We start from the raw sequence: 27,103 nt of genomic DNA on the forward strand, positions 1-27,103 counted from the left end.
ATGAAGTCTTTGCCTCAGTCTTCAGCAGTAGGACCAGTTGTTCCCTGAGCACCCAGCCCCCTGCAGGGATGGGGAGCAGAATGAAGCCCCTGTAATCCAAAGGGAAACGGTGAGGGACCTGCTTCAGCACCTGGAGGTGCACAAATCTATGGGGCCGGACGGGACCCACCCAAGGGTATTAGAAGAGCTGGCGGAAGTGCTCGCCAGGCCACTTTGCATCATTTATGAGCAGTCCTGGACAACCGGGGAGGTCCCAACTGACTGGAGGTTAGCAAATGTGACACCCGTCCACAAGAAGGGCCGGAAGGAGGATCCGGGGAACTACAGGCCAGTCAGTCTGACCTCGGTGCCTGGGAAGGTCATGGAACAGATCCTCCTCAGTGCCATTACACGGCACACGCAGGAGAACAGGGTGATCAGGCCCAGTCAGCATGGGTTTGTGAAGGGCAGGTCATGCCTATCAAACCTAATATCCTTCTGTGATAAGGTGACCCACTTAGTGGATGAGGGAAAAGCTGCGGATGTTATCTACTTGGATTTTTGCAAAGCTTTTGACACCGTTTCCCACAGCATTCTCCTGGAGAGACTGGCTGCTCATGGCCTGGACAGGTATACTCTTCGCTGGATAAAAAACTGTCTGGATGGCCGTGCCCAGAGAGTGGTGGTAAATGGAGTTAAATCCAGTTGGTGTCCGGTCCCAAGTGGTGTCCCCCAGGGCTCGGTGCTGGGGCCGGTTCTCTTTAACATCTTTATCAGTGATCTGGATGAAGGGATCGAATGCACCCTCAGTAAGTTCGCAGATGACACTAAGCTGGGCGGGCGTGTTGATCTGCTTGAGGGTAGGTTGGCTCTGCAGAGGGATCTGGACAGGCTGGATCGATGGGCTGAGACCAATGGTATGAGGTTCAACAAGGCCAAGTGCCGGGTCCTGCACCTGGGTCACAACAACCCCATGCAGCGCTACAGGATTGGGGCAGAGTGGCTCGAAAGCAGCCCGACAGAAAAGGACCTGGGAGTGTTGGTTGACAGCCGTCTGAATATGAGCTAGCAGCTCATATTGGCTCTTGGCCAGGTGGCCAAGAAGGCCAACGGCATCCTAGCCTGTATCAGGAACAGTGTGGTGAGCCGGACTAGGGAAGCGATCATCCCCCTGTACTCGGCACTGGTGTGGCCCCACCTCGAGTACTGCGTTCAGTTTTGGGCCCCTCGCTACAAGAGGGACATTGAGGTGTTGGAGCGTGTCCAGAGAAGGGCTACAAAGCTGGTGAGGGGTCTGGAGGACAAACCTTATGAAGAATGACTGAGGGAGCTGAGGTTGTTTAGCTTGGAGAAGAGGAGGCTGAGGGGAGACCTTATCACCCTCTACAACTACCTGAAAGGAGGTTGTAGAGAGATGGGGGCTGACCTCTTCTCCCTGGTGACAAGTGATAGGATGAGAGGAAACGGGTTCAAGTTACGTCAGGGGAGGTTTAGATTGGATATTAGGAAACATTTTTTCACTGAAAGGGTTATTAAACATTGGAATAGGCTGCCCAGGGAGGTGGTGGATTCACCATCCCTGGAGGTGTTTAAAAAAAGGGTAGATGGGGCACTTAGGGACATGGTTTAGAAGTGGCTTTTGTCAGGGTAGGTTAAAGGTTGGACTCGATGATCTTAAAGGTCCCTTCCAACCTCAGCAATTCTATGATTCTAATATCTAACCTAAACCTACCCTGCTCCAGTTTAAAACCGTTGCCCCTTGTCCTATCATTACATGCCCTTGCAAACAGCCCCTCCCCAGCTTTCCTGTAGGCCCCCTTCAGGTACTGGTAGGCCACCATAAGGTCTGCCTGGAGCCTTCTCTTCTCCAGGCTGAACAACCCCAACTCTCTCGGCCTGTCTTCATAGGAGAGGTGCTCCAGCCCTCTGTTCGTCTTCATGGCCCTCCTCTGGACCTGTTCCAACAGGTCCATGTCCTTGTGCTGAGGACTCCACAACTGGACGCAGTACTCCAGGTGGGGTCTCACGAGAGCAGAGGGGCAGGATCACCTCCCTTGACCTGCTGGCCACAGTTCTTTTGATGCAGCCCAGGATGCGATTGGCCTTCTGGGCTGCAAGTGCACATTGTTGGCTCATGTCCAGCTTTTCATCCACCATCATCCCCAAGTTCTTTTCCGCAGGGCTGCTCTCTATCACATCATCCCTCAGCTTGTATTGATAACGAGGATTGTCCCGACTAATTCCCTAGCAAGCAGTCCCTACCTGCACTGCCCCATGAGGAATGTGAAGACAGTACACTGGTAGGACAATTTGAGGTCACATGCTCTCAATAATAGTATGTGACAGAGCAAGGAAGTTCTTGCAAGTTTCTGCATTGTTCGTCTCAGAATCACTTTAAATATGCATGGATGCAGAGTTTTCCCAGAAATCTTGTATAAATGCTGTGGTTTTGGTTAATGTAAAAGAGGATTTGTGGCTCAGTATCAGTTCAACAAAACGGTATAAAAGTAACATTCGTGTGAGTAGCCCCACATTCAGTTCTCACATAGGACTAAGTGTAAAGACTAAAACTGTGTGCTTTGTGTTTCAATATTGTGTCTCTGTTATAGGCCCAGTATAGACTTGAAGACAAAGCCTGAATTTATATTATGTACTGTAATGCGACTCAGTTTCTTTTGTAGATGTAAGGATAACAAAAGGAGAAAAGGGCAAGGATGATGACTTTGGCAAGTACAGACGAAGAAATGATGTTTTTATGTAGGCATGAGAAGTGGAATGATGTTCAGAATGAAGGCAAAATTGGGTTTACATTAAAAAGTCAGTACAAAATAAGTAGTGAGTTGTTATTTTATTGTGTAAATCAATAAAGTTCTTGTTGAATTAAAAACATAAAGCAGGTTCTTGAAATGAAGTACTGGATAATCAACAGATTAGTATCTTGCATGTAAGTGAGCGACCAAAGAGCTATATTATCTCTCTAAGAAGCAACTAAGTTGAAGCAGTGGGTTTCTTTAGTACAGAATGTGGAAGACTTCCAATCAGATGTAGTTTTTTCAGTTATTTTAGTTTTTGTTGTTTCAACTTCACAAACACTACTGTCAAACGATGTATTTCCTTTACAATAGAATATCATTAGGTAACAGAAAGACTCAATGTTAAAACTTGTTTATTTGCATATATTTCCAGATATTAGATATATTTTGGGAGATAATAAAAAAATAACAAAATGTAGATAGAATCAAGGTTTCATTAGATGACATTTACATTGTGTGTTGTTCTAGTCAAAATCACAAATGATTGCAAAAATGGTGCTAGTCATAATTGTGCAGGCAATAAAGGCAGAAAGCCTTTAAAAGACAAGGATGACATAAATCAGAAGCAGTTTTAAAGAGCTGAAATGGTTAAATAGTTGCTTGTAAGTGTCCAAAAATGGTTAATTATGCGCTTCATTTTCCATTGCTGGGTTTGATCTGAAGTACAAGTAATGTAGCTGGATTAATTTTTAATGTTAAAAATGACACATTTTTAATTATATTTTTAATGTAATTACATAATCCTGGCAAATGCTAACATGAAGATGTTTAAGAGCACAGAGACAAAGAAGGTATGGTGCTCAGTTTTCATTGCTCAGGTAAAAATTTAGAATCTGATATTTGCTTTTATAATTCTACTGAAAATAAATTTGGCTACTTACATCTGTGTAAGCGCAGCCTCCATTTATGGCATACATATCCTTAATTCCCTATTTCCTACCCCCCCCTTTTTTTTTTTAAAGACATTTATAGTATTGAATAAAGGGAAGACAATCTTCAGGTTCAGTGCCACACCTGCCTTGTACCTTTTATCTCCTTTCAATATTATTAGAAGAATAGCTATTAAGATTTTGGTGCATTCATATCCTTTTCAAGTCATTTGTCAAAAATTATTACTGTTTTTTTTTAAAATATTTAATAGTACTGTGTTCTTTGGTTTAGTGTTTAAATGTGTTCCTGCCCTTAATTCTTTCTCTCAAAATGAATCAGAGCTAAGATTTGTCACTTTAGCCCTCTGTTTAAATTCAGAGGAAGAGATGCACAGCATGCATACCTAGATTACAGAGTTAGTGGTATAGCCATCGTTATTGTGAAACATCTTTGCATTATTTATGACGTTGCTAGTAATAGTAAACTGATTTGTATCATATATGTTGTCAGTATTCTATAGCCCGGTCAATGCCTCATGTTTTGTGTGATGCAATTTCAGCATTAAAAAAGAGTGTGTTCCTTAACTACAGTCAACATTGTTCAGCATGCTCATTATGCTCACTATTTTGACAAACTGTGTATTTATGACATGGAATAACCTTCCAGAGTGGACAAAGAATGTAGAGTAAGTATACTTAAATTAGCTAATAATTTTTTAATGGTTTAAAAATGAAAAGTAAATTAAGAGACAGACGTGTAGTTTTACTTACCCTTGTGGGTAATACCAGTATTCTCCTTTTTCTAGTCTGGAGTTTGATCCTAGCTGCAAATCAAAGCAGCATAGACCTGCAAGCTCTAGGAAGGAGAGAAGTTGGGATACTGTTAACCTTTTTCTCTGAACAAAACTCTGATTAATACTCTTGTTCAGAATGTTTGTACAAGTAATGTTTTTATGCCTTCTCCCTGTTGAGCTGTTCCTTTAGCATTTAAAAAAGGGGGGGGGGAAATAGGCATTGAACCCAAAACTACTGGTTTTCAGTGTGGAAGATGCTTTCTGTAGTCCTGATGAAGTACCTTCATTTTGTGTAACAAAATCTAAAAATGGGACACAGATCCTCTTTAAAGAAAATACCTCTGCTGAGGACTATTGTTTGATATTCTCAAGTCTACCTGGTCAAGTAACTTTAGTAAACACTAGGTTTCACTTACCCATGAATTTTATTTCTGACATGTTGTATCATGGAATGACAACCTTTCACTTTCGTTTGGATGTTTTCTCATAGGTACACTTTCACTGGAATTTATACTTTTGAATTTCTGGTAAAAATCCTTGCAAGAGGTTTCTGCATAAATGATTTTACTTGCCTTCGTGACCCCTGGAACTGGCTTGATTTTGTTGTCATTTCCTTTGCGTAAGTATATAATTTTTTTTAAAGTAAATAACAGAACATTTTTGAACCTGTAATGATTTGTTTGGGTTATCTTAGCTCATTTAAAATGAGTTGTAGTTGAATTATGTTTCAACTTTTTCCATTTTAATATTTTATATTAATGTAGCACACACCAGAATTGGTGGTCTGTCCCACAGTACAAAAGAGAAGTTGCCACTGAACAGTCAATTTTAAATAGTATTTGAACATTAAAAGCAGGGGAATCCATTTCATTTTTAATTTGCATGCAACGGAAATACTTAAGGGTGTGTTTCTTAGGGAAAACTTAATTGAAACAGGAAAATATGAATGCAAGTCTTTCATTTAAATTTGCCCCTTCCAAAAAAAGTAGTCTGGATTACAGGTCCAGGTAAGTAGTATACACTATATGTTAATGCTGAATAACTGTGATTTAATTCTACAGGTATATAACAGAATTTGTAAACCTAGGCAATGTTTCAGCTCTTCGAACTTTCAGAGTATTGAGAGCTTTGAAAACTATTTCTGTAATCCCAGGTAAGAAGTAACTGTGTAAAATGGTAGGCCCTCTACATCACCTCTGTTTAATTTTGTGTGTGCTGTCATTGTGTTTGTGTGTGGAATCCCTCACTACAGATATGTGACAGAGTTTGTGGACCTGGGCAATGTCTCAGCGTTGAGAACATTCAGAGTTCTCCGAGCTTTGAAAACAATATCAGTCATTCCAGGTGAGAGCTAGGTTAAACACTGAGGCTGACTGAAATTCCACAGAAGCTGGACTCATATTTTTAACAGAACCATACAGGTTTTAGCCTTAACTTCAATTTGATTTCTTTTTCTAATTCTCTAAAGTGCTCAGCCTCAGAGTTTAATACATTCTTGCATGCGAAATTGAATTACATAGCCTGTGTATATTTCCATTTCATGATGCCAAATTTTCTCTCCCACATTAAGGATCAAAATTAATTATCTTTTCACTTTTCATGTACAAATGTGGATGTTACTATTTATTGAAGACATTTGGGATTGAAAATTTCAGTCTGTTTAAAAGTTGAATCCTTGACAAAAACAAAGGAACAAGATAATGAAGAGTAGCATGGGAATTGCATGGTGTATTTCTTACCTTAAGATGCCTATCTTCACCAAACCGCACCTCCAGTTGAATAGGATGCAATAGAATGCAATCATTAAAATTTCTACTACAATGCAATTGTGTTCTGTTTTTGTTTGCTGTTATAGAGACAATATATTGTGTATTGGAATAGAACACTGGCAAAGGTTTGGAGCAAGAGGCATCAAGAAGAAAATAAAATGAACAATTTTCTTTACATGTAGTTTACACGTATAGAGAGCACGAATAGAAAGTTACTTCTTTATTTGAAGAGCAGGTGCTTTGGAATGTGTACCATTCATTCCCATTCATATTTTCAAATTAATTTTTCAGGAACGATGAGACTTACTGATACCTATTTCCTTTGGAAAATATTTTAAGACTATTTTTGTGAAGCTATGCATGATATTTAATAGTGTGTTGGAGTAGCTCACATTGCATTTTAGCTTAGGTAAATATTTAATATTATAATAAAAATCTGCCTCTGATTGCAGGCTTGAAGACTATTGTTGGAGCCTTAATTCAGTCTGTGAAGAAGCTCTCAGATGTAATGATTTTGACTGTGTTTTGCCTGAGTGTATTTGCACTAATAGGATTGCAGCTGTTCATGGGCAGTTTGAAGAATAAATGCTTGTTTTGGCCATCGGAAAATTCAACATCTTTTGAAAAACACCTAACTCCGTACTTTAATGGTACAGCGTTTGATTGGACAGCATACATCGAGGATGAACGTAAGAAATACTGTTGTTACTTGTTAAAATTTTTTGTATATAAACACACACGCACAGGATTACTATTTCATACTGTAGGCTGAAGATAAAAATCAATCAAATAGGATGACAAATAGTAGGGATTTTTATGTATTGCATCCCAAACTCACGCTGACATGATTGTTCTTTCCATTAACTGCACTTAGAAACATATTTATAGGGTTAGGTTGGTTTTAGAATCACAGAATCATGCAGGATGGACAGGTTCTCCCCAGTTGTCCAGACCAGCTGCTACTCAGCTGTAGGTCCAGTTAGAGCAGACTATTCAGTGCCATGTTCAGTCAAGTTTTTAGTATCTCCAAGGATTGAGATACCACAGCCTCTCTGGGCAGCCTGTTCCAGCATTTGATGTGTGTCACGGTAAATTTTTTTACTATCAGTTGAAAATTTCCCATGCTCAAGCTTTTACTAGTTGCCTGTCCTTCCAGTGTGCACCTCTGAGAAGAGGCTCCCTCTTCATTACAATCTGTTGCTTCCCTCGCTCTGCTAGCTGGGCTTCTGTTCATGCAGCCCAGGAGGCTGTTGCCCTTCTTGGCTGCCAGGGCACGCTGCTGGCTCACCTTCACCTTGCTGCCTGTCTGCCAAGACCCTCAGTGCCTTTTCTGCAGAGCTGCTCCCCAGCCGGTCAGCTCCCAACCTGTATCCTTGCAAGGGGCTCTTCTGTTCCAGGTCCACAACTCTGCATGTGTATTTGCCAAATTTTATGTATCTCCTGTCAGCCCATTCCTCCAGCCTGTCTAGGTCCCTCTGAATGGGGTCTGCCCTCACTCATAGCGACTTCTTCCCCAATTTTTTATCATCTTTCTGTATTCTTTTTTCTTTTTTTGTTTTCTTAAGGACAGCACAGTTGTTAATCATTAATAACAAAATATATTGCTTTATTTCTGAAGGCTACCACCTTATAATTAAAAGAAAAATTTGTAAATTTGTTTGTAGTAAGCAGGTGTTGCAACATTGGCATTGGAACGTCCATCTTCCTTTTAGATGCTACCTTCATATTCTCAGTCACAGGATGTGCTAGTTAATGTTCCTCTAACTTCAAAACTGTTAGCCAATCATTGTAAATAGTTCCATTTTAAATAAGATAGGCTTAAATTGGTTGATTACGATCACCTGCTGAGTTTTAAGCTTTGTGCTTTCTTACTCTCATTTATTGAACATCAGATTTTGGAATGATACTCAGTGTTTGCTATGATTCAAGAACAGAATATGCAATTTATGTTTTTCTAATCATTGTTCTAGGATTTATTTTTACATTGTGTTTTTATTTTATTCTTTAATTTTGCAACTTTACTTACCGATATGGATATGCCAGTATTTGAATCCATTATTGGGAAAACATGAATGGGAGATTATGAACATTCGAACCATGATAACTTGAACATAGGTTCATCCTTACAAAAAAGCCCCAACTCCTCCCATTTATAATCATGTCACTTCCTATTTTTCCTTTAGGTCATTTCTATCGCATAGAAGGAGAAAAGGATTATCTGCTTTGTGGCAATAGCTCAGATGCAGGGTAAGGTACACTGAAAATTACATACTACCTGTCTAAACAAAATGTAAAAAATATCACTCTAAACTTAAAAAGCTAATTTACCTACCTAACTTCACAGTCAATAAAATGTAGTCATGGTTCATAGTAAGTAAACACTTAAATAAGTAAAAATGTTAAATGAGAAAATACTTTGCTGTAATTTCTTTTAAAAACTCTAACGTAACTAGACAATTACATTTCAGCAGGTAGATATTGCATTATCAATGACTTAAGAACATACTTTTTTATCATGGGTTTCATGCCCTTTCTCATCTCTAAAAGAGGCATGGGGCACTGGGACTTAAGACCAGCTTTTGGGAAGACATCTGCAGGATTCTTCCCTCTGTGGACTGCATGCATGGCACAGTCTTGCTCTCTCTTTGTGATAATTCTTTGTACCAAAATCACATAATTCTATATTCTAATGATCTCTCAGTCCATCCCTTGGTTTTGGTTGGTTATGTCTTTAAAACGGGTATACTTAAATCTTTCTTTTGTAAACATTTAATGCGTATATGTAAGTAACTGTCTGATAATTTTATGTATGTAAATATGCATCTAATATACACCACATATATGAAGAGAAATCTTTATAGTGTCTTTTTGTGGAGGTTTTGGAGGAAAGAACCTCTTCTACCTTTCAAGAACGGAATAATAACTGAAGTAGTGTGCCTACAATTGATACCAAGATACCTACTATCAAACTAATGTACAATTTCAGGAGATAGAATTATCACTATGATGGTTATTTGCTGTTGGGGAATTAGTAGAACTTGTTAATTTGACTTGAGTGAATCACAAACCAGAAGAAAATAAGAAATCTTGGTTTCTACGCCAACCCTGCTGACAGACAAAATTCAGCGTAAAATATGCATACTGACTTTCTTGTTCTTGCATGGAAGTATTCACCTTATGGAATCTCTTTGTTAAGTACTGTTTCCATTGAAAAGGTATCTGCAGCGGTAATAACAAAATGTTGGGACTAAGTTTTATTTTGTGTATAGTGGTGAAAGAAAGCAGGAAGAAATATTTTTCATTTACTCGTTTGCTGTTTTCTGACTTTTTTTAAAGGACATTCTTTTCATTTCCTCACTAATTTTTAAAATGTTGTATGCCAGAAATCATAGAATCATACAATGGTTAGAGCTGGAAGGGACCTTAAAGATCATCTAGTTCTAACCCCCCTGCCATGGGCAGGGACACCTCCCACTAGACCAGGTTGCTCAAAGCCGCATCCAACCTGGCCTTGAACACTTCCATGGATGGGGCATCCACAGCTTCCCTGGGCAGCCTGTTCCCGTGTCTCACGACCTTCGCAGTAAATAATTTCTTCCTAGTAGCTAATCTAAATCTCCCCTCTTTCTGTTTAAAACCAGTACCCCTCGTCCTATTGCTATGCTCCCTGATAAAGAGTCCCTCCCCATCTTTCCTGTAGGCCCCCTTTAAGTACTGGAAGGCTGCTATAAGGTCTCCCCAGAGCCTTCTCTTCTCCAGGCTGAACAACCCCCGTTCTCTCAGCCTGTCTTCATAGGAGTGGTGCTCCAGCCCTCTGATCATCTTCGCGGCCCTCCTCTGGACTCGCTCCAACAAGTCCATGTCCTTCTTGTGCTGAGGACTCCAGATGGGGTCTCACAAGAGCAGATTAGAGGGGCAGAATCACCTCCCTTGACCTGCTGTCCCTCGACCTTATCCACCAATGCTGTAGCACCATCGTAGAAAGCCACCAAATTTGTCAGGCATGGTTTGCCCTTAATGAAGCCATGTTGGCTGTCACCAATCACCTCCTTATTTTCCATGTGCCTTAGCAGAGTTTCCAGGAGGATCTGCTCCATGATCTTGCCAGGCACAGAGGTGAGACTGACTGGCCTGTTGTTCGCTGGGTTTTCCTTTTTTCCCCTTAATAGCAGCCCTGTTCACAGATTATATCTAATGAACCTTCATTAGAAGCTCAAGGTACAATAATTTTAAAAGAATTTTAGTGTTATACTAAAATTTTTTACATACATTTTTATGTGCATTGCTTTTTTTTTTTTTTTTTCCTAGTAAATGTCCAGAAGAGTTTATCTGTGTGAAAGCTGGTAGAAACCCCAACTATGGATATACTAGCTTTGACACGTTCAATTGGGCTTTCTTGTCACTATTTCGACTGATGACACAGGACTACTGGGAAAATCTTTATCAGAAGGTAAGTATATTGTAAAAATTGTGGTTAGTGCCTTAATGTCCCCAAATCAAACGTGGAACAGCCATTCGTATTTATATTACAGACCATTGCTATTGTTAGCTATTGAATATTAACATTATTGATGAAAGGAATCAAATTCAGTTGCAGGATTAAGCAGACGTGGGCACTTACTATAGAATCTACTATGATCTCTGAAGAGGCACAGGAAGTTTTTTTGATCCTTTATTTTATTGTTACAGTGTATATTTCATTTTGTGCTTCATGATAAAAACTTATTTTCAAAATCTTTAATATTGAGTTTAAATTGTAAAAATACTCTGTGACAGCAAAATCTGAATCTTAATTTCTGTAATTTGTATCCTGTTTTTGATAACTAAGAATACCAGTCTTGATGTAAATTACTTTTCTTACCATAGGTTTTCATTATATGTTGTGTGAAAATCTGTTAATTATAATAAATACTGTCTTTTAATTATTTAATTGATTGTACCATCTTTAATTCTTCTGCTTATTTCAAGGGGAAGGCATGCTAATACATGGTAAGCATACTAAGTATCCAACCTGTGATGTGTGATTAACATTAATTACTCTGACCGCACATCCTTTTCAAGATTATTAGGCATTAAAAGAGGTTTGTCTCTTAGCAGCATGATCCTTAAACGTGTCTTTCACATACATGAATGCTCCCTTTATTTTGATTACTTTTTAATTAAGAAAGCTTGTATGATCTTATTACAGAAGGAAGAACAACTCAATAGTTTTGCACTTTTCAAATTTAGTAAATGCTTGTGAACTGCAGAACTGATGCGTGTCTTCACTGGATGGATCATTTCTCCTCTTTTCCTATAGACACTACGAGCTGCTGGCAAAACATACATGATATTTTTTGTTCTGGTCATTTTTCTGGGTTCCTTCTACTTGATTAACTTGATTTTGGCTGTGGTTGCCATGGCCTATGAAGAACAAAATCAAGCAACTATGGTTGAAGCAGAACAGAGGGAGGCAGACTTGCAGCAGATGCTTGAACAGCTGAGGAAGCAGCAAGAAGAAGCTCAGGTATTTTCTAAGTGTTAGAGCTTTAGTATATTCCCTTGCCTGCTATTCATTCAAAACAAAACCAATAATTAAGATAACATATTAAAAAGAAGCCATTCTTTTACATACCTCACAGGTATGTAAAAGTAGTAGTTTAGACTGCTTTCTCTATGACTTTTTATTGCTTTTTAAATGTATAAGGTCTAAAGCGTTAATGAATTTCTGAACTGAGAACAAAAAGTACTCCCCAAATCAGAAAAATAGTTTTTAAATAAATATTTCTTATCTAGGGTTAGTATCCAGTAACCTGTCATGATGATTTTCCAAATTCTCAGCTTATAAGTAATTGCAATACTTGTGAAATACTTTTGAAGCCTTTATTAGTGTTTAAAATATCTTTATCCATCAATTTCTGACTAATTTTTGCTACTCGTGTCACCACCAGCAAATCAAGGTCTGAAAGTAGTATCTCAAAGTTTTTTCCTTAGAGCAGCTTAAGGAAGCTGTTAATTACAATAACAGTTAAAATTAGTTTACTCAATTAATATCGACTGAAGTATGACACTGTTTAGCTCACGTTTGCAATTGCATTCACTCTAATTAATACATTTTTTTAATTGTCAAGTATTTTCTAATTAATTTTGTGGCAGAACGCTGTGCACAACACAGGTCGACTCCATGATACAGATGCAAAGTAGAGCTCTGTTTGAACAGCAACTTTCATAACTACCCATTACAGAATTCCATTATGAAGTTTTGCAGAAGTCCATCTAGGCTTTTGTCACACATCTAGAAGTAATTTGATATAAATCTTAGAAACAAGGACTGTAGCTTTCTTTCAAAAATGGTGTGGTTTGTAAAGCATCACATAAAATAATTGCTGTGGCAGGCAATAGCAGCAGCTGCAGCAGAGATGACCGAGTACAGCGGTGAAAGTGGGATTGGTGGACCCTCAGATAGTTCTTCAGAAGCATCCAAGCTTAGCTCAAAAAGTGCCAAAGAAAGGAGAAATAGAAGGAAGAAAAGAAGGCAGAGGGAGCTCTCTGGAGAAGAAGATGACATGAAGGATGAAAAGCTTCCAAAATCTGAATCAGATGGCAGTATCAGAAGGAAAGGTTTCCGTTTTTCTTTTGATGGAAACAGACTTGCTTATGGGAAGCCATTCACATCACCCCACCAGGTACTGTGCATAGTGCAGTTGTTATTTTGGGGGTTTCTGAGATAACTGTAATAAACAACAAACTTCACTGCAACTTTGCAAAGTAATACAACCAAGGAAAAATAATGTTGCATTATTTTAAATGCCAACTTACTGTTGGTATTATTTTCTAGAGTGTACCTCAACAAGTCTTTTGATCTCTCATTTTATTGTTTAGGATATGGTGGGTCTTAACATACACAACAACATTGTATTTTCCTAGTTAATTTGAAATAGAAATCCCTTTTTAATTCATATAAGGAAAATTTAATTATAAGGTATCAATATAGAAGACTAAGGGTATTGATATCTTTTAACATAATGCATGATCTATGTGGATCATCAGAATTTCTATAAGTCGTGATTTTTCTCCTTAATACAGAGATGGAAACTACTGTGGCCTTATGCATATTAACTTTTTTCTCAACAGTAATTTCTTTAGGTATATTATAAGTTTACCCATTCAGATGACTGTGGTCTCTAGTGCAGACGTCTGAAATGTACCTAAGGCACTGTATTAAAAATAACACTGACAGATTCCTGGGGAATATAAATAATTATTTTTTTAATACATAGACATGCATTTTGTATATTTAAAATCTTCAGCCGGTCATTTTGTTTATGTTTCCTTTGCAGTCTTTACTGAGTGTTCGTGGCTCCCTGTTTTCTCCCAGACGTAGTAGCAGAACAAGTCTTTTCAGTTTTAGAGAATATGGAAGAGAGATAGGATCTGAAAATGATTTTGCTGATGATGAGCACAGCACGTTTGAGGATAATGGGAGTAGAAGAGGTTCTCTCTTTTTGCCACGCAGACATGGTGAACGGCGCAGTAGTAACATTAGTCAGGCTAGTAGATCATCAAGAAGGCTGACAGCGTTTCCAGTGAATGGGAAGATGCACAGCACTGTGGATTGCAATGGGGTAGTTTCCTTAGTGGATGGACCACCAGGTCTGTTGTCACCTACCGGACAGCTTCTGCCAGAGGTGATAATAGATAAACCGACAACTGACGACAATGTAAGAAAGTTTTAAATTACTCCAGGTTTCATGATCTTTCTTTATTGCACCAGACAATGTTTTAGTGGAATGAAATGCTTAGAAAATGGTTGAGAAGGTGTGAATGCTTTTGCATATCTTGCTGTAATGAAATGTGTTTACGGTGATTCACTCGAGAGGCTGAAGCATGAAAATGAAAGAGAAAAAAGTAGCACATTTTTATATACCTGCAGAGCAAGGATATGCATGCACCTGCGTGGTGAATCGAATGAGTAATGTTTCATTGCTAAATCTGTTTTAAAACACAAAATAGGGTGCTCAGCTTTCTAAACATTCTGCATATTATTGTGTTGGTTAGACTTTTTCTTTATGGTTTTAGCCTCCCTTTAAATTTATTTCCTAATTGTCTATCAGTAGTCTACTGGTTCTACATCTTCGCCTTGTCCATATATTTGGCATTATGCAAATGTAGAATAGCCTATAAGATTATGTTGACATTTTAGAAGCTCTGAAAGTTTTTTTTTTTTTCCTGGGTCTCAGAGGCAATCTGAGTTTCTCACAGCCTAGGATCAGGGTATAATTTAAAAAAAAAAAAAAAGTACACACAAGTTCGTCCATTTCTCCCTCTGGTAATTTTTCCCTTTTCCCTCAGTCTGCTTTAGGAATGCAGCAGAGGGATCCATTGCATTTTTTTTCCTAGGAACCTTCTTTTATTGAAACAAAAATTTTTTACACAGGTCACAGCATCTGAAAGTTCATCAGCCAGATTCCTTACAGTTATCAGCCAGATTCCTTACAGTTACAATCTTGCAGTTTATTATACTTCCATTTTCATTCATTTATTTAATTTACTGAAAAAAAACTGCCCATGCTCATACATTCAAAACTTGATAGTTGAGGTGTATTCGATGATATAACTGTAACACAGCTTTGAAAAAAAGTAGTTCTTTTTTTGGTCAGTTAAGTCAGACTTCTTTTGTTTCTTCAGTTGAAATTCATAAAATAAATCAGAGATGATAGCTATTCAATGTAAAAGATATCCTTTAAATTAGTTTTGAATGGGTATATAGATCAAGACTGATCTATAAAAATTACTTTTAGAGAATAATTGTTATTGCAGAAGAATTCCTATCATAAATCATATATTATAAGTATCTTGTCATTGAACTAGTTTAGAATTGAAATACTGGTAGAGAAAGCATGGAACTGGGAACCGGAATTTTTTCCAATTCCAGTGCTGCAACAGTCTTGGCGATAGCCAAGGAAACAAACCTTCTTCAAAATTTCTTTGTGTCTAATGTGGAGTTAATAGTAGTTAATTATAATGCAGTCGTAAACTGGAAGCTAAATATAATTTGTATTTGTTTTAGCATTTTCTAAGTATTGATGGTATTCAGAAGTATAACATGCAAATAGCCATTTAAAAAACATACTAGGCTTATGTTGTATGTATAATGTAAAAAAAATCTGATGTAACAGCACTTAAATACAAAGTTTTATATATTATGAATTCATTGAAGCTGAAGAGTCTTTCTGATGCCTGTTTTGCAGTATTTCTAAAGTTGCATTTAATTTACGCCCCTCTTTTTTTTTTATAGAGCACTACTACAGAAATAGAAATAAAAAAGAGGCGTACAAGTTCATATCAAATACCAGTGGAGTTGCTGGAGGATCCCAATTTAAGGCAAAGAGCCATGAGTATAGCTGGCATTATCACAAATACAATGGAAGGTGTGTTATAACTGTGGATGCGTGACCTTTCTTGACATAGTCATAGACTTGCTTGAAGGTGCAAATACAAAAGACAAAAAAATATATAGCCATTGCAAAAACATAAACTGAATAATAGAACAAAAGTACACGTACGTAGCAGAAAAAAGAAACGGAGGAGTCTAATAAGCAGGCTAAACTAAGAAACACATTCTATTTAAAATAGATAACGTATTTTGTAGTAGTTATTTGTGTTTAGCAGTACAGTTATTGGAAGAAATGCCTTGTGATAAATTTTCCACTAACTATACTGTAAAAATGTTACAGAAAATTAAAGATCAGGCCTTAGTTAATTAGGAGAAGGAAATCTGTAGTAGGATTATTTGGAACAGTGAAATTACTAGTGAAAGTCTTGAAAAAGCTTGAATAGTTTTCAAAAACGTATTCATGGTGAAATTAATCTTATTTTTCTGGAAAATAAATAATTAGACATTTGAGAGGACTGTGAAGTTGGAAGTTTTACTGAGAAAACTATCTCTAAATGTAAGCAAAAAAGTTTGGTTTTTTGTTTTTTTTTTTTAAACAAGATCATATGATACTAAAAATAGACAACTTTTTCAATTACTAGCTCAAAACTCTTGAGGTTTTGCTTCTAGTCTTCTAGAACCTTTTCGGTCATCAACAATAGGTTAAGTTCCTGAAAATCTGAGGAGGCTCCTCCAAACATCCTTAATGGTTCCAGGGATAAAGATGAAAACCTGAAAAAGCAGATAAGAATGTGTCTTCTCTTTCTCCAAAACTTATTCACTATGCATTTCTTTTTTTCCCAGAACTTGAAGAATCGAGGCAAAAATGTCCACCTTGCTGGTATAAGTTTGCCCACACTTTCTTAATTTGGAATTGTTGGGAGCCCTGGTTAAAAGTAAAGAATGTAGTTGAACTTATTGTAATGGATCCACTTGTTGATCTGGCTATCACTGTTTGCATAATTTTAAATACACTGTTTATGGCCATGGAACATTATCCAATGACTCCCAATTTCAATAATGTACTTAAAATAGGAAATCAGGTAAGTCTATCAAACTATATAATTTGATACAGTTGGAACCTGGTTTCTCTCTGAAATAGAATTACTTTTATTATTTTTATTATCATCCCATAAAATAGACGTTAAAGTTTTAATTATACTAAAAATAGTCTAAAAAGTACAATTTTAGATATGTTGTATTAAAGTTTGATTTCTGTATTAAAATGTCTCCAAATAGACTTTTCAACAACCAGAGTTTGAATGACACAAACCCAAAAGAAATCTGAATTGTTTTTGTTTAGTGTTAACAAAAACAGTAGGAGCCAAATTAGATCCTTTCTACTGTAGCATTGATATAGGAAGAGTTGGATGCTATTTTGGGTTATTATTTTGCACTGGGGTTTTTTTGTGTTATTTTTGTATTTCCATGGAGAATGTTGCTTTGATTGTTCCGTAACAATTTGGAAGGCAAAGAATGTGTGACTTATTCCAAGAGTATCTGTTGATACAGCTGTGCTTTGTTCTCTAATGGACAGAGTCTGTAGGTTGGGTTTGGGGTGGTAGTTGTTTTTTTTTCTTATAATGGCAATAGTACAGGTAATGTTTTAACCTATTCTTATTGTAAGTGGTAATTCTGTTGATTATGATGTAGCAAAATAATAAAACAGTTTGGTTATTAGAATATATGAAATTCTGGTACATGTTGGGAACATGTTCATGTTTAAGTCCAGAGTTGTTAATGTGTCAACGTTGAAATAGTATGCTGATATTTTTAGCCAATACATAGTTCAATGTTTTCACCTTAGCCTGGAGTCAGCAATCATTGTCTGTGGAAGATAATAATGTCACGTTGCTGTTTAAAATAGATTCAGGGTGTATTTGAGGAGAAAGACAGGTGAGACAAATAGGTGAGGATCTGCTGTTGCAGAGGCTTATCTTGTGATCATGCCTGCGTGCTTTACCCAGGAAACACCACCATTTTTTCCTTTCCTGCTTAATGAAGTAGCTTAATATTAATGTGGTTTTGAGCTGTGTGAGTATAAGTGTTCCTTCATGCTGATAAGAATTTCTTTTTACTCCCAGTCAGCTAAAATGCCACTATAATACACGTGTAGGTTTGGCAGTTGATTTCTTGCTTTTTGAACTGTGTAGCACTATCTTTTAAAGACTCAAATGCTCCTGATGTTTTTAGAGGTTGTTCATTTTTCTAGTAAAATCTGTAGATACTGGTGTTCATACATCTACAGTAAATACAATGAGTTTTCTCCCTTTTCAGAGGCTTTGTTTGCCTTATGCTTCAGAAGGCATCAGAGGCCTTCAGAGGCAGAAAGGAGTTTTTACTTCTAGTGTGAGCCTTGGCATAATTCGCCTTTTTTTTGGCAGCTGGAGAGAGAAGATATGCCTACTGTACCTGTGAGTTCTCATGAAGACTTCATTTAATAGCACCTCTCTCTCCAATTTATGATCACTTCATATTTTTCCACACACCTTTGTTAAAGCAGCTTCTATTGTGGCAAGAGCAACTGTTATTATCTTGCAGAGGAAAGTTCCTTTAATTAGATGGACAGCAGATATGAGGAGCAAACAGGATGCCTGTTAGGAATAGTTTATTCTTCACTAGTCACTAAATGTATCTCAGGTTTAACTAAAGTTAACAGTTATGCTACAGCTGATTCTGATGTTGTCTCTCATCTTTGTGAGGTTCAGCTTGTGATAATATTCCTTAATGACATCCTTCTCTAAGAGGGTTGTTACTTCTTTCTTATGTTGTTCTTTGTCTGCTGGTTCAACTTATTCATGTTCATCCATAAAGTAACAATAAATGTTCTTCCTTCAGGTTTTTACTGGAATTTTTGCAGCAGAAATGGTTCTTAAGATAATTGCCATGCATCCTTTTTATTATTTCCAATTTGGCTGGAATATTTTTGATAGTTTTATAGTTACCCTTAGTGTGGTGGAGCTTTTTCTGTCAAGTGTGGATGGATTATCCGTTCTCCGATCATTCAGATTGGTAAATAAATTACTGATAATAATATATTTGCATTAAGTAGCGCATTATGTTTGTATTTTAACTGTATTCATATAAATAAGACACATTTTAATAATATTATGTATATTTTTTGCAAAGTGTCACAAAGATATTTCTGCAAGCATGTTTTACAAAGTTATGTTATCACTGAATAGTGCATGCCTTTTTAAGGTTCAGAAGCAACTAAGTATTTCTTCAAGGAAAGGAGCTGTAATTTTATTGTAATTGTTTTAACAGAGATGGGTAAAGCAGAGTGAAGTGTACAATTTATTTAGTGCATATTGAGAGAGATAAATAAATAAAATATTTGTAGTCTTCTGTCTACTTCCATATCTGGAAATATCTGCAAAAAGACTAGATATGTTCTTTTAAAATGTAGGAAGAATGAATTTCATATGTTTTAAAATTTAAAATAGATTGATTTTTCCTTTCCCCCTTGGCAAAAAATAAATGCTTTATTTTATTAGAAAAACATTTTTATTTTAAAAATGAGAAATGAACTATGAGACAGTCTTTCTGTGTCGTCTCTTTCCATTTGGTATTTCCATGTTTGTTGTATCTGAAAACAAAAAATATTTAATATCTTTTCATTTTGGGTGGGTTATGGGTAAGAAAGAGTACGAATTGTACGTTTCCCTTTCATAAGTTGAAATGTTTGACTTAAGGCTTCTGTTTGGCTTTTATTTCCACACTGTGGGTCTACCTGATCCATTTTAAATTTGTTGGAGGCAATATTCTTTTGGAAGGTCCCATTCTTTAAGGATTTCATAATCCTTTATTTTCCTTCAGTAGAATCCTGCTGAGCTTTATTGGGATTTTAATTTGTTTCTGCACATAATGGTTGAGATGTATGCCATGTTCAGAATTCATTTCAAACAAATTCAACTAGTGTACTGTTTGTTTCATGTAGAAAAGAATACGGATATGCTACGCACACAAAAAAAGAGCAAAGTCTAAAATTTACTAAGCTTTAAAAGTGTGGATTTTATGCAACTTCTGTTTCTGTGTCAGTTATGGTTGTTGGAATCATGTTGGAGTTTCTTTTTTATTGCTGAGAGTCACTAGTTCATAATCTGTTGTTTATTTCTGTAGCATTTTTGTAACTACTGCAAATAATGTCTCTGTATTTTTGTTTTTCAGTTGCGAGTTTTCAAACTGGCAAAATCTTGGCCAACTCTAAATATGCTGATAAAAATTATTGGCAACTCAGTGGGGGCTTTGGGGAACCTGACCCTGGTGCTGGCCATCATTGTCTTCATTTTCGCTGTGGTTGGGATGCAGCTGTTTGGGAAAAGCTACAAGGAATGTGTCTGCAAGATCTCTAAGAACTGTCAACTTCCACGCTGGCACATGCATGACTTTTTCCACTCTTTCTTGATTGTATTTCGAGTGCTGTGTGGAGAATGGATAGAAACGATGTGGGACTGCATGGAGGTTGCAGGCCAACCCATGTGCCTTACAGTCTTCATGATGGTCATGGTGATTGGAAACCTAGTGGTATGTAGACAAAATAATTTGAGAATTGATTTAGAGATAGAATGGTAACAGAACCAGCTAATGAAGCTTTTAATCATTATTGAATGTGTTATTTAAATATCTTTTTTATGATTTTGAATTTGTTATGTGTTCTGAAATAGAGTTTTCTGTTTGTTAGATTTGTGATCCTATCTTGGAGAATGAGCCCCTTCAGGGGTCTGGAGTGCAATTCAGGGTGAGAAGGAGAAGCGTCCTGTGTTCAGGTTTTTGTGGACTATTCCTGGTTACCTAGAGAGAGAGAAAAGAGCAAAGGTGCCCCAGGTTTTATGCGCCCAGGATGGGAGTTCGCTCTTTGCAGAAGAGGATGTAGCAGGGCCTTTTCTCCCTAACTGATTGAGGCATCACTTCCAATCACCCGTAGCCAGGTTGTTTTTTGGTTTGTTTCTTTTTTTTTTTTTAACGTTTTCAGCTCTCTCCTGTCTAAAAGACTGCTCTAACATTCTTAGAGTCTGAAATTTAAGCCATTTTGAGCCCTGCTTTCTGCAGAGCCAACTTTTTACACAAATGGGGAAAGGAAACTTGAACTGGAAGGCTGCAGAAAAAACAGATTCAAATACTTCACGTTTTCTTTCACCTCTTCACCTTTTTGCTTCCAATTCCTTAAGTGCTTTTTAGAGAATTTCTAAAGCATTCTGTATTATATCTTTTTCTTCTTCTCTTTCAGAGAAAAGCATCAGATCTGTACCAGTTTGTACATTACCATGTATATATTTGTCTTCTAAAATATGTTTTATATTTATTAACTCAACAATATTTGAGGCCGTGATTGCTCTGGCTTTTGCTCTGCTTTTCTCATTGCCTATTGAGTCTTCCTCTGTTATTCTACATCTTTTCTTTAGGCAACTGTCAGTAGCAAAAGAGATTTAAAATTAGCCATCCTAAAGGCATTCTTTAGGAACGAAATTTCTAACACATGAATAAGCTAATTATCTTTAAATCAGTCATGCACAGCCTCTTGCTCCAGGATTTTCTAGAAATCTATTGTCTTATAATGAAGAGAACTGTGAAATTGTTTCACTAAACAAAGCATCCTCCTTAAATTGTTTTCTAAACCAAAAGATAGAACTTTGTGGAATGAAGTATCCATCTCTGTGAATTTTTCCCGTGGTATTTACTGTATTCTGATTTTATACCATACCTCTAGTAGAATTTCTTACATGAGTAGACAATCCCTGCTGTATATTCAGGGCTATGTTATCCAGTTCTCTTTCTGTATTCCCAACATACAGTTTTACCCTGTTGTCTTCAAAGTTGCATAGAAGAGCTGATATGAAGGCTTTAAGAGTTGGTACTCTGCTTCTTTGGCTATCCTAGTACCATTTGAGCTCCTCGTAAACTGGGCTTGTATAACTGATATCTCTTCTATGTTCTGTCTTGCTCTGGGAAGAGGATGACTTGGGGGTTAGGAAATGGGGTGTGCTTCACGTTTTTTAAGTTATATACAGCAAAATATTTGTGTGAATTTGGACCAGCAGTAAGAAAGCTGTTTTCTGCGCAGATCAGCTATGTCTCCTGTTGCAGAGTGCTTCCCTGTTCCAGAGAAGTAAGCATTTTGGATCTGTTTAGTCAGTACCAAAGAATCATTAATTTCTGACCTTCTATAAAAACAAGCAGAAGAAGAATTTCCAAGAGACTTCATAGTCACACAGCAATGCAAAACCACAAAAAAAAACCCCAAAAACCTGTATTGGGGGATAGGGCAGGTGTTGTGCTTAAATTGCATTTGCATTTCATTTACTGTGTAATTTCTGGAATTGTATGCTGCAAAGGAAAACATGAAGTCTAAGTTCATAATGCATGATAGAAGAAGCATGTGAATGAAAAATTAAGTGAGAAGATTCAGCTATATTGTCCGGTTTTTGTTTGTTTGGTTTTTTTTTTAGGTATTGAATCTTTTCCTGGCCTTGCTGCTGAGTTCATTTAGTTCAGACAGCCTTTCTCCTACAGAGGATGATAATGAAATGAACAATTTACAAATTGCGGTTGGAAGAATTCAGAAGGGAATAGATTATGTGAAGAAAAAAGCAAGTGAATGTGTCCATAAGACTTGTTGGGGGAAAAAAGTTGTTGTAAATCAAAGAACAGCAACCGATCAGTTGAAAGATGAGGGAGACCATTGCATTTCCAACTGTACCATTGCTGAAATAAGGATAGATACAAAATACCACAAAAATGAGAATGGAATGGCCACTGTTATAGGTGGCAGTGATTATACATCATTCATAAACAACCCAAGCCTTACTGTTACAGTACCAATAGCTGTTGGAGAATCTGATTTTGAACATCTGAATACAGAAGAGTTTAGCAGTGACTCGGATTTGGAGGAAAGCAAGGAGGTAAGATTTAAATATAAAATATTTTGTATGAATGAATCACACCAATTGTATTTTTCCATAGTATGGCTCTTACTGCTTAGATATAGGAAGTAATTGTGATTTGAGGCTGTTGGACTGTACTGAGAGTAAATAAACTGAAGCGGGAAAGGGGAGCTAAAGAGAGTAGGAAATCCAGGCAGAACTATACAAGCATATATGAATTCATTTATAAAAGGTATTTGAAAAAAAAAGCTTTTCCAAATTTTTAGTTGTCTAGAAAAACTAATATTTATGTGTAGAATGAACAGAAAAAGACATGGGTTTTTGCATATAATCATACTGTTTCCATGAAGTAAGGATAAAACTGAACTGCTATTTAAAAAGACTAGAGGAGATATTAATAAGGAATATTAATACCCTTTGCATCTGATTTTTAAGGCTCGCTGAATTCTACAGAAATCAGCATTATTTGTCCTTAATAATCTAACAGAGGTGCTAACTCAGGCTAATGTGAGCAATAACAACGGTTTTCGAGTTCTGAGGTTAAAATGATGGGGGAAAGCCAAGGGAACAATGTCAATATTACAAGTTAGTATGTCAAGTAAACATAATGAGAAAAAATAGAATTATTGAATGAAAAAATTTTGATTTCTTGCTTGCTTGTGGGTGTTTTGAACCAGTCACTTCAAAGACAACTGCCTGACCTTAAACTGGGTCAGCTTTAGGAAAGTAGCTATTTGTCAGCAGCTCCAGACTGAGGGGGGAAACAAAATCATGGATTTCTTCAGGATCCTGAGAGACACTTTGAAAATTCAGATTGCCGTGGCTCCAGTGGAGACTGTATCTGGTATCAGCATCGCTGGCACCTGAAGACATGAGGACATTAATGGAGTGTCACTGCTTGTGCAGACCGCTGTATTCCAGCCTGGATTGTTTTGTCTGGCTTGTGGTTTTTTGGAGCTTGGAAGGGTTTTTTTATTTAATTGGTTGTGGGCTTTTTAGGATTTTGGTTGTTTTGTTTTGAACTGGCAATGAATTTGCCCATGATCTTTCCAAATCTTAGAAAATAAGTTTGTTCTAGCAAAGTGTAGTTAAACTAAATTTGAATTTGAAAGATGTAATAAGGTGACTCTTTAGGTGTTTCTTTTATTGTAGAGCGCAGTATTCAGTAGTATTACACTCATTTGTTATTTCAGCAGCTCATTTCCTGACACTTGATTTGTTCCATCTACTTTTTGGAGATTCTGTAACTCCATATATTATATTCACCTGTCAGTAGAGAAGACCTTAGGTTACTAAGAGGCCTCTTAAAAGCAAAGCAAACAATATTTATAACTTGTTTTAAAGTATTAACTGCTCTTCCTGAGGAAGCTATAATATCTGCTGAACAGCTCTTATATGTTTTTGCATATTGTCAGTCTGAGTAAAGGATACTGGCTTTCTTAGTGTGTTTTAATAAAACTTGGTTTTGTGGAAGGAATATCTGATGAATCCAGGTAATTTACTCTTGCTCTGATAACTGTTAAATCTAATCCTTACCTGGAAATTATCCAGCAATTGAAGACACCTGGTTCTTCACTATTTTGTATTTAACAATTGGGTAACAAAATCCATGCCTTCTCACCTGTGATACTCAAGATTAAACATCAGCTTTTACTGTTTATAAGATACTATTATCTAGTATTAATTTTAACCCACTCAGGTTTGGAGAAGTGAGTAAGGATTGGCATAGTTGAAAGACAACCATAGGAGATAAGTAAATTAACAAGAAAAAAAAAAAGTCATGTATACCAGTTCATAGTCAGTAACGAAATTGTCTTTCATTTTGTAGATTATCTCAGCTCTTTCTTTCAGACTTTTCCTTTAAATGGGAGCAGTTTATCTTAGAGTTGTTAGATAGCTGCATTATTTGATAAGCCTTTGAGAACTCATTGGTGAGAAATGAGATTACATTTATTCCAGAAGATTTATAAAAGATAGAGGTGAGGTACTTGAGGTTTATTGCTAGGCATGGGTTTTCATTTTTAAATTACTATATATCTGTTAAAATCCATAATGAGATATATTTCTGTTATTTTAAAGATCTATTTACTACCATTTAGAGGATGCTTAAAGCTGTAATACACATAATGTGGGTGTATCTGTCTGTCTGTCTTTTTGGTTTGGGGATGGAGGCGTTTGGAGGGGCGCTTGTTTGTTTGTGGTGGTTTTTTTAGGTTGAGGCCCTCATCCAATATACATCTATGAGCTTCAGATATTCTGCTAATTTTACCTCTTTCAGTATGTCTTTGGATATGCTTAAAACTCTAATCAACAGCTATAAATGTTATGTTTTGCAAATGTGTGACATCTCTAGAAAACACATTTTTACATAAGTAGGAATCCATACTTCTGCTGTTTCCAGAACTCAAACAAACTAAAGGGTACCATGTTTTAACTTCATCGCGTACCATTCTTACTTCTCACAGGAGTAAAACCAAGCTGGATCAGTCAAGAATGCAGATCTGGTGCTTTTTAACCAGGCAGAGCAACGTGTCAGCACATTTACACAGGTTACCTGAACAAATCATACATATATGATCACTTTTGAGATTGATTGGCCTGCATGCGACTCAGCTACAATATATTTTTCCCCATCCATTGCAATGTAGTGGAAACATGCACAGGCACTCTGTAACTTGAGTCCCATGACTAATGTCACAGCATGGTTGTGGGCAACCCCAACATGTTCCTCTCTCCTTGTTACATGTTTGGTATTTTCTGTACTACTTCTGTGGCCTAACTTGCATGCTTTGTAGGTTTTTATTATTGTTAACTGAATTATTAAGCACCAAGACTGTTCAAGTTTAAAAGATCTTAACAGCCAAAAAAATGGAAAGGTAATCTTCACTTGACTTTTTCTGTTCATGTGTTGAACCATGCTTTTAGCTGTCATGTAATTGTGAACATTTTCTGATCACGTTCATTTGACCAATGCCTTTGTAATATTACATGTATACAATTACTTTTATGCTAAAATATTTATATCTTTTGATATAAATTGTTTCATGTTTGTTTAAAATGTTTTTATAATTTACATTCCAGTTTTCTCATATAGGAAAAGCTAAAACAAAGGATGAAAGATACACTCCTGGAAACAAACATATCTTTTTTTATAAATATGCATAGTCTTTTTGAGTATGGATGTAATAATGTAGTTATATTCTACTTATGAAGTTTGTGTATGTCTGTAAGATTGGAAGTTAGGGAATCATTTATATCAGTTTTGCTCTTCATCATCAATAATTGTTTCTTTATGAACTTAATCCATTTGCTTTATTTTTAGAAAGACAAACATAAAACAATTTCAGGCTAAAATTCTATGTAGGATTCTATGTAGGTGTCTAAATAAATCTGTGTGTTTTAAAACACTATAAATAAGGAAGTTCAAGCAAGAAAGAAATATAAAAATTAGGAAAATCCAGGATAAGTCTAAAATTCAGGCAATTGTTAAAGAGACAAAATAGGAACTAGTATCCTCCCAAACCTCTAAACTCAGGAACTCAAGAACTGTAAAATAGACTTTAATTGTACCAATCCATGTGGTTTTTATTCCTGGTGGTCCTTCTTAATAGCTGGGCAGTTCTGCTCCTTGCCATATAGGGATCATTAAGGTATTCCTTTTTCAAATACAAATTTTGTTCATGTGGTTTTGTTGTGGAATCCTGCATTGTCTTTCATGTATTCTTTTGCACTGTATTATATATTAGAAATATTTCAGGTCTCACTTTTGTGCCCAGGGGGCCTGTAAGCTATTCAGAAAGGTGGAATGGAAAAATATCTTTCCAAGCATCTTCCAAACCATTTTAGAAAAGGCACTCGAGTAGAATGTGGTAGCATCCTGTCCTACTGGTCCTGAGTATGGGAGTATGTTTCTGAGTTGGTGAATATTGTTTGTATGACACTGCTCCTGCCTCAAACTTCTGCTGTCATGACTCTGGACAGGTGTAGAACGACATGCAAAATAGTAAACCAGGGGCTTATAATCATTTGACTGAAAAATACTTGAATCTTTTTAATTTGGATGTCACATTGACTTACTCTAACCTTCCTTGCATAATAAGATGATGCTTTTTTTTTTAATGGATATGCATGCCTTTTTTTTTTTTTCCTAAGCTATGTAGAGTAGGAGAGGTAGGTTGTAGTTTAGCTTGTTGAAAAAAGCCTAAGTTTTTTCTATGCACAATACTTTTGCTTTCTTTAAAAGGTAAATAATTTGCAAGCCTTATTTATGGACATACTTATTTTTATTCTTTCAGAAAGATAAACAGAAAAGATAAATAAGATAAAGTCACTTTTATTGGGATTTTTTTATTTATCTTTACCAACTGTACTTACACCAAAGAGTACCATACTCAGTGTTAAGTTAAGCTGGTGTAGTAAAGATGATGATTACAAAAAATGTGCTTTGTGTCCTTTTTGTTGTTTAATTAATAGCTGAGACTAAATGAAAAAATTAGATTGTTTTTATTGAAAAAGTATTTTCTGCTGAAAATAGATTTGATTAAGCAGGAAAATATTAAATTGCTGGAATATAAGCGGCG

General features: G+C 36.5%; 1 protein-coding gene across 1 annotated transcript in view; it reads left to right on the forward strand.

Annotated features, from left to right (window-relative positions):
- The window catches only part of LOC141745992 (sodium channel protein type 2 subunit alpha-like), a 79,238-nt gene that overhangs the window by 30,604 nt on the left and 21,531 nt on the right, over nucleotides 1-27,103 (forward strand). The window contains exons 3-17 of the mRNA XM_074593587.1: nucleotides 3,755-3,873; nucleotides 4,258-4,347; nucleotides 4,946-5,074; nucleotides 5,517-5,608; nucleotides 6,677-6,913; nucleotides 8,408-8,471; nucleotides 10,533-10,674; nucleotides 11,524-11,730; nucleotides 12,599-12,889; nucleotides 13,544-13,924; nucleotides 15,502-15,634; nucleotides 16,444-16,682; nucleotides 18,478-18,651; nucleotides 19,810-20,166; nucleotides 22,089-22,541. Coding sequence (XP_074449688.1) covers nucleotides 3,755-3,873; nucleotides 4,258-4,347; nucleotides 4,946-5,074; nucleotides 5,517-5,608; nucleotides 6,677-6,913; nucleotides 8,408-8,471; nucleotides 10,533-10,674; nucleotides 11,524-11,730; nucleotides 12,599-12,889; nucleotides 13,544-13,924; nucleotides 15,502-15,634; nucleotides 16,444-16,682; nucleotides 18,478-18,651; nucleotides 19,810-20,166; nucleotides 22,089-22,541 — 3,108 coding nt within the window. The remainder of the gene's footprint in view (nucleotides 1-3,754; nucleotides 3,874-4,257; nucleotides 4,348-4,945; nucleotides 5,075-5,516; nucleotides 5,609-6,676; nucleotides 6,914-8,407; nucleotides 8,472-10,532; nucleotides 10,675-11,523; nucleotides 11,731-12,598; nucleotides 12,890-13,543; nucleotides 13,925-15,501; nucleotides 15,635-16,443; nucleotides 16,683-18,477; nucleotides 18,652-19,809; nucleotides 20,167-22,088; nucleotides 22,542-27,103) is intronic.

Source organism: Larus michahellis, chromosome 7 (assembly GCF_964199755.1).
Source record: "Larus michahellis chromosome 7, bLarMic1.1, whole genome shotgun sequence".
Lineage (NCBI taxonomy): Eukaryota > Metazoa > Chordata > Aves > Charadriiformes > Laridae > Larus > Larus michahellis.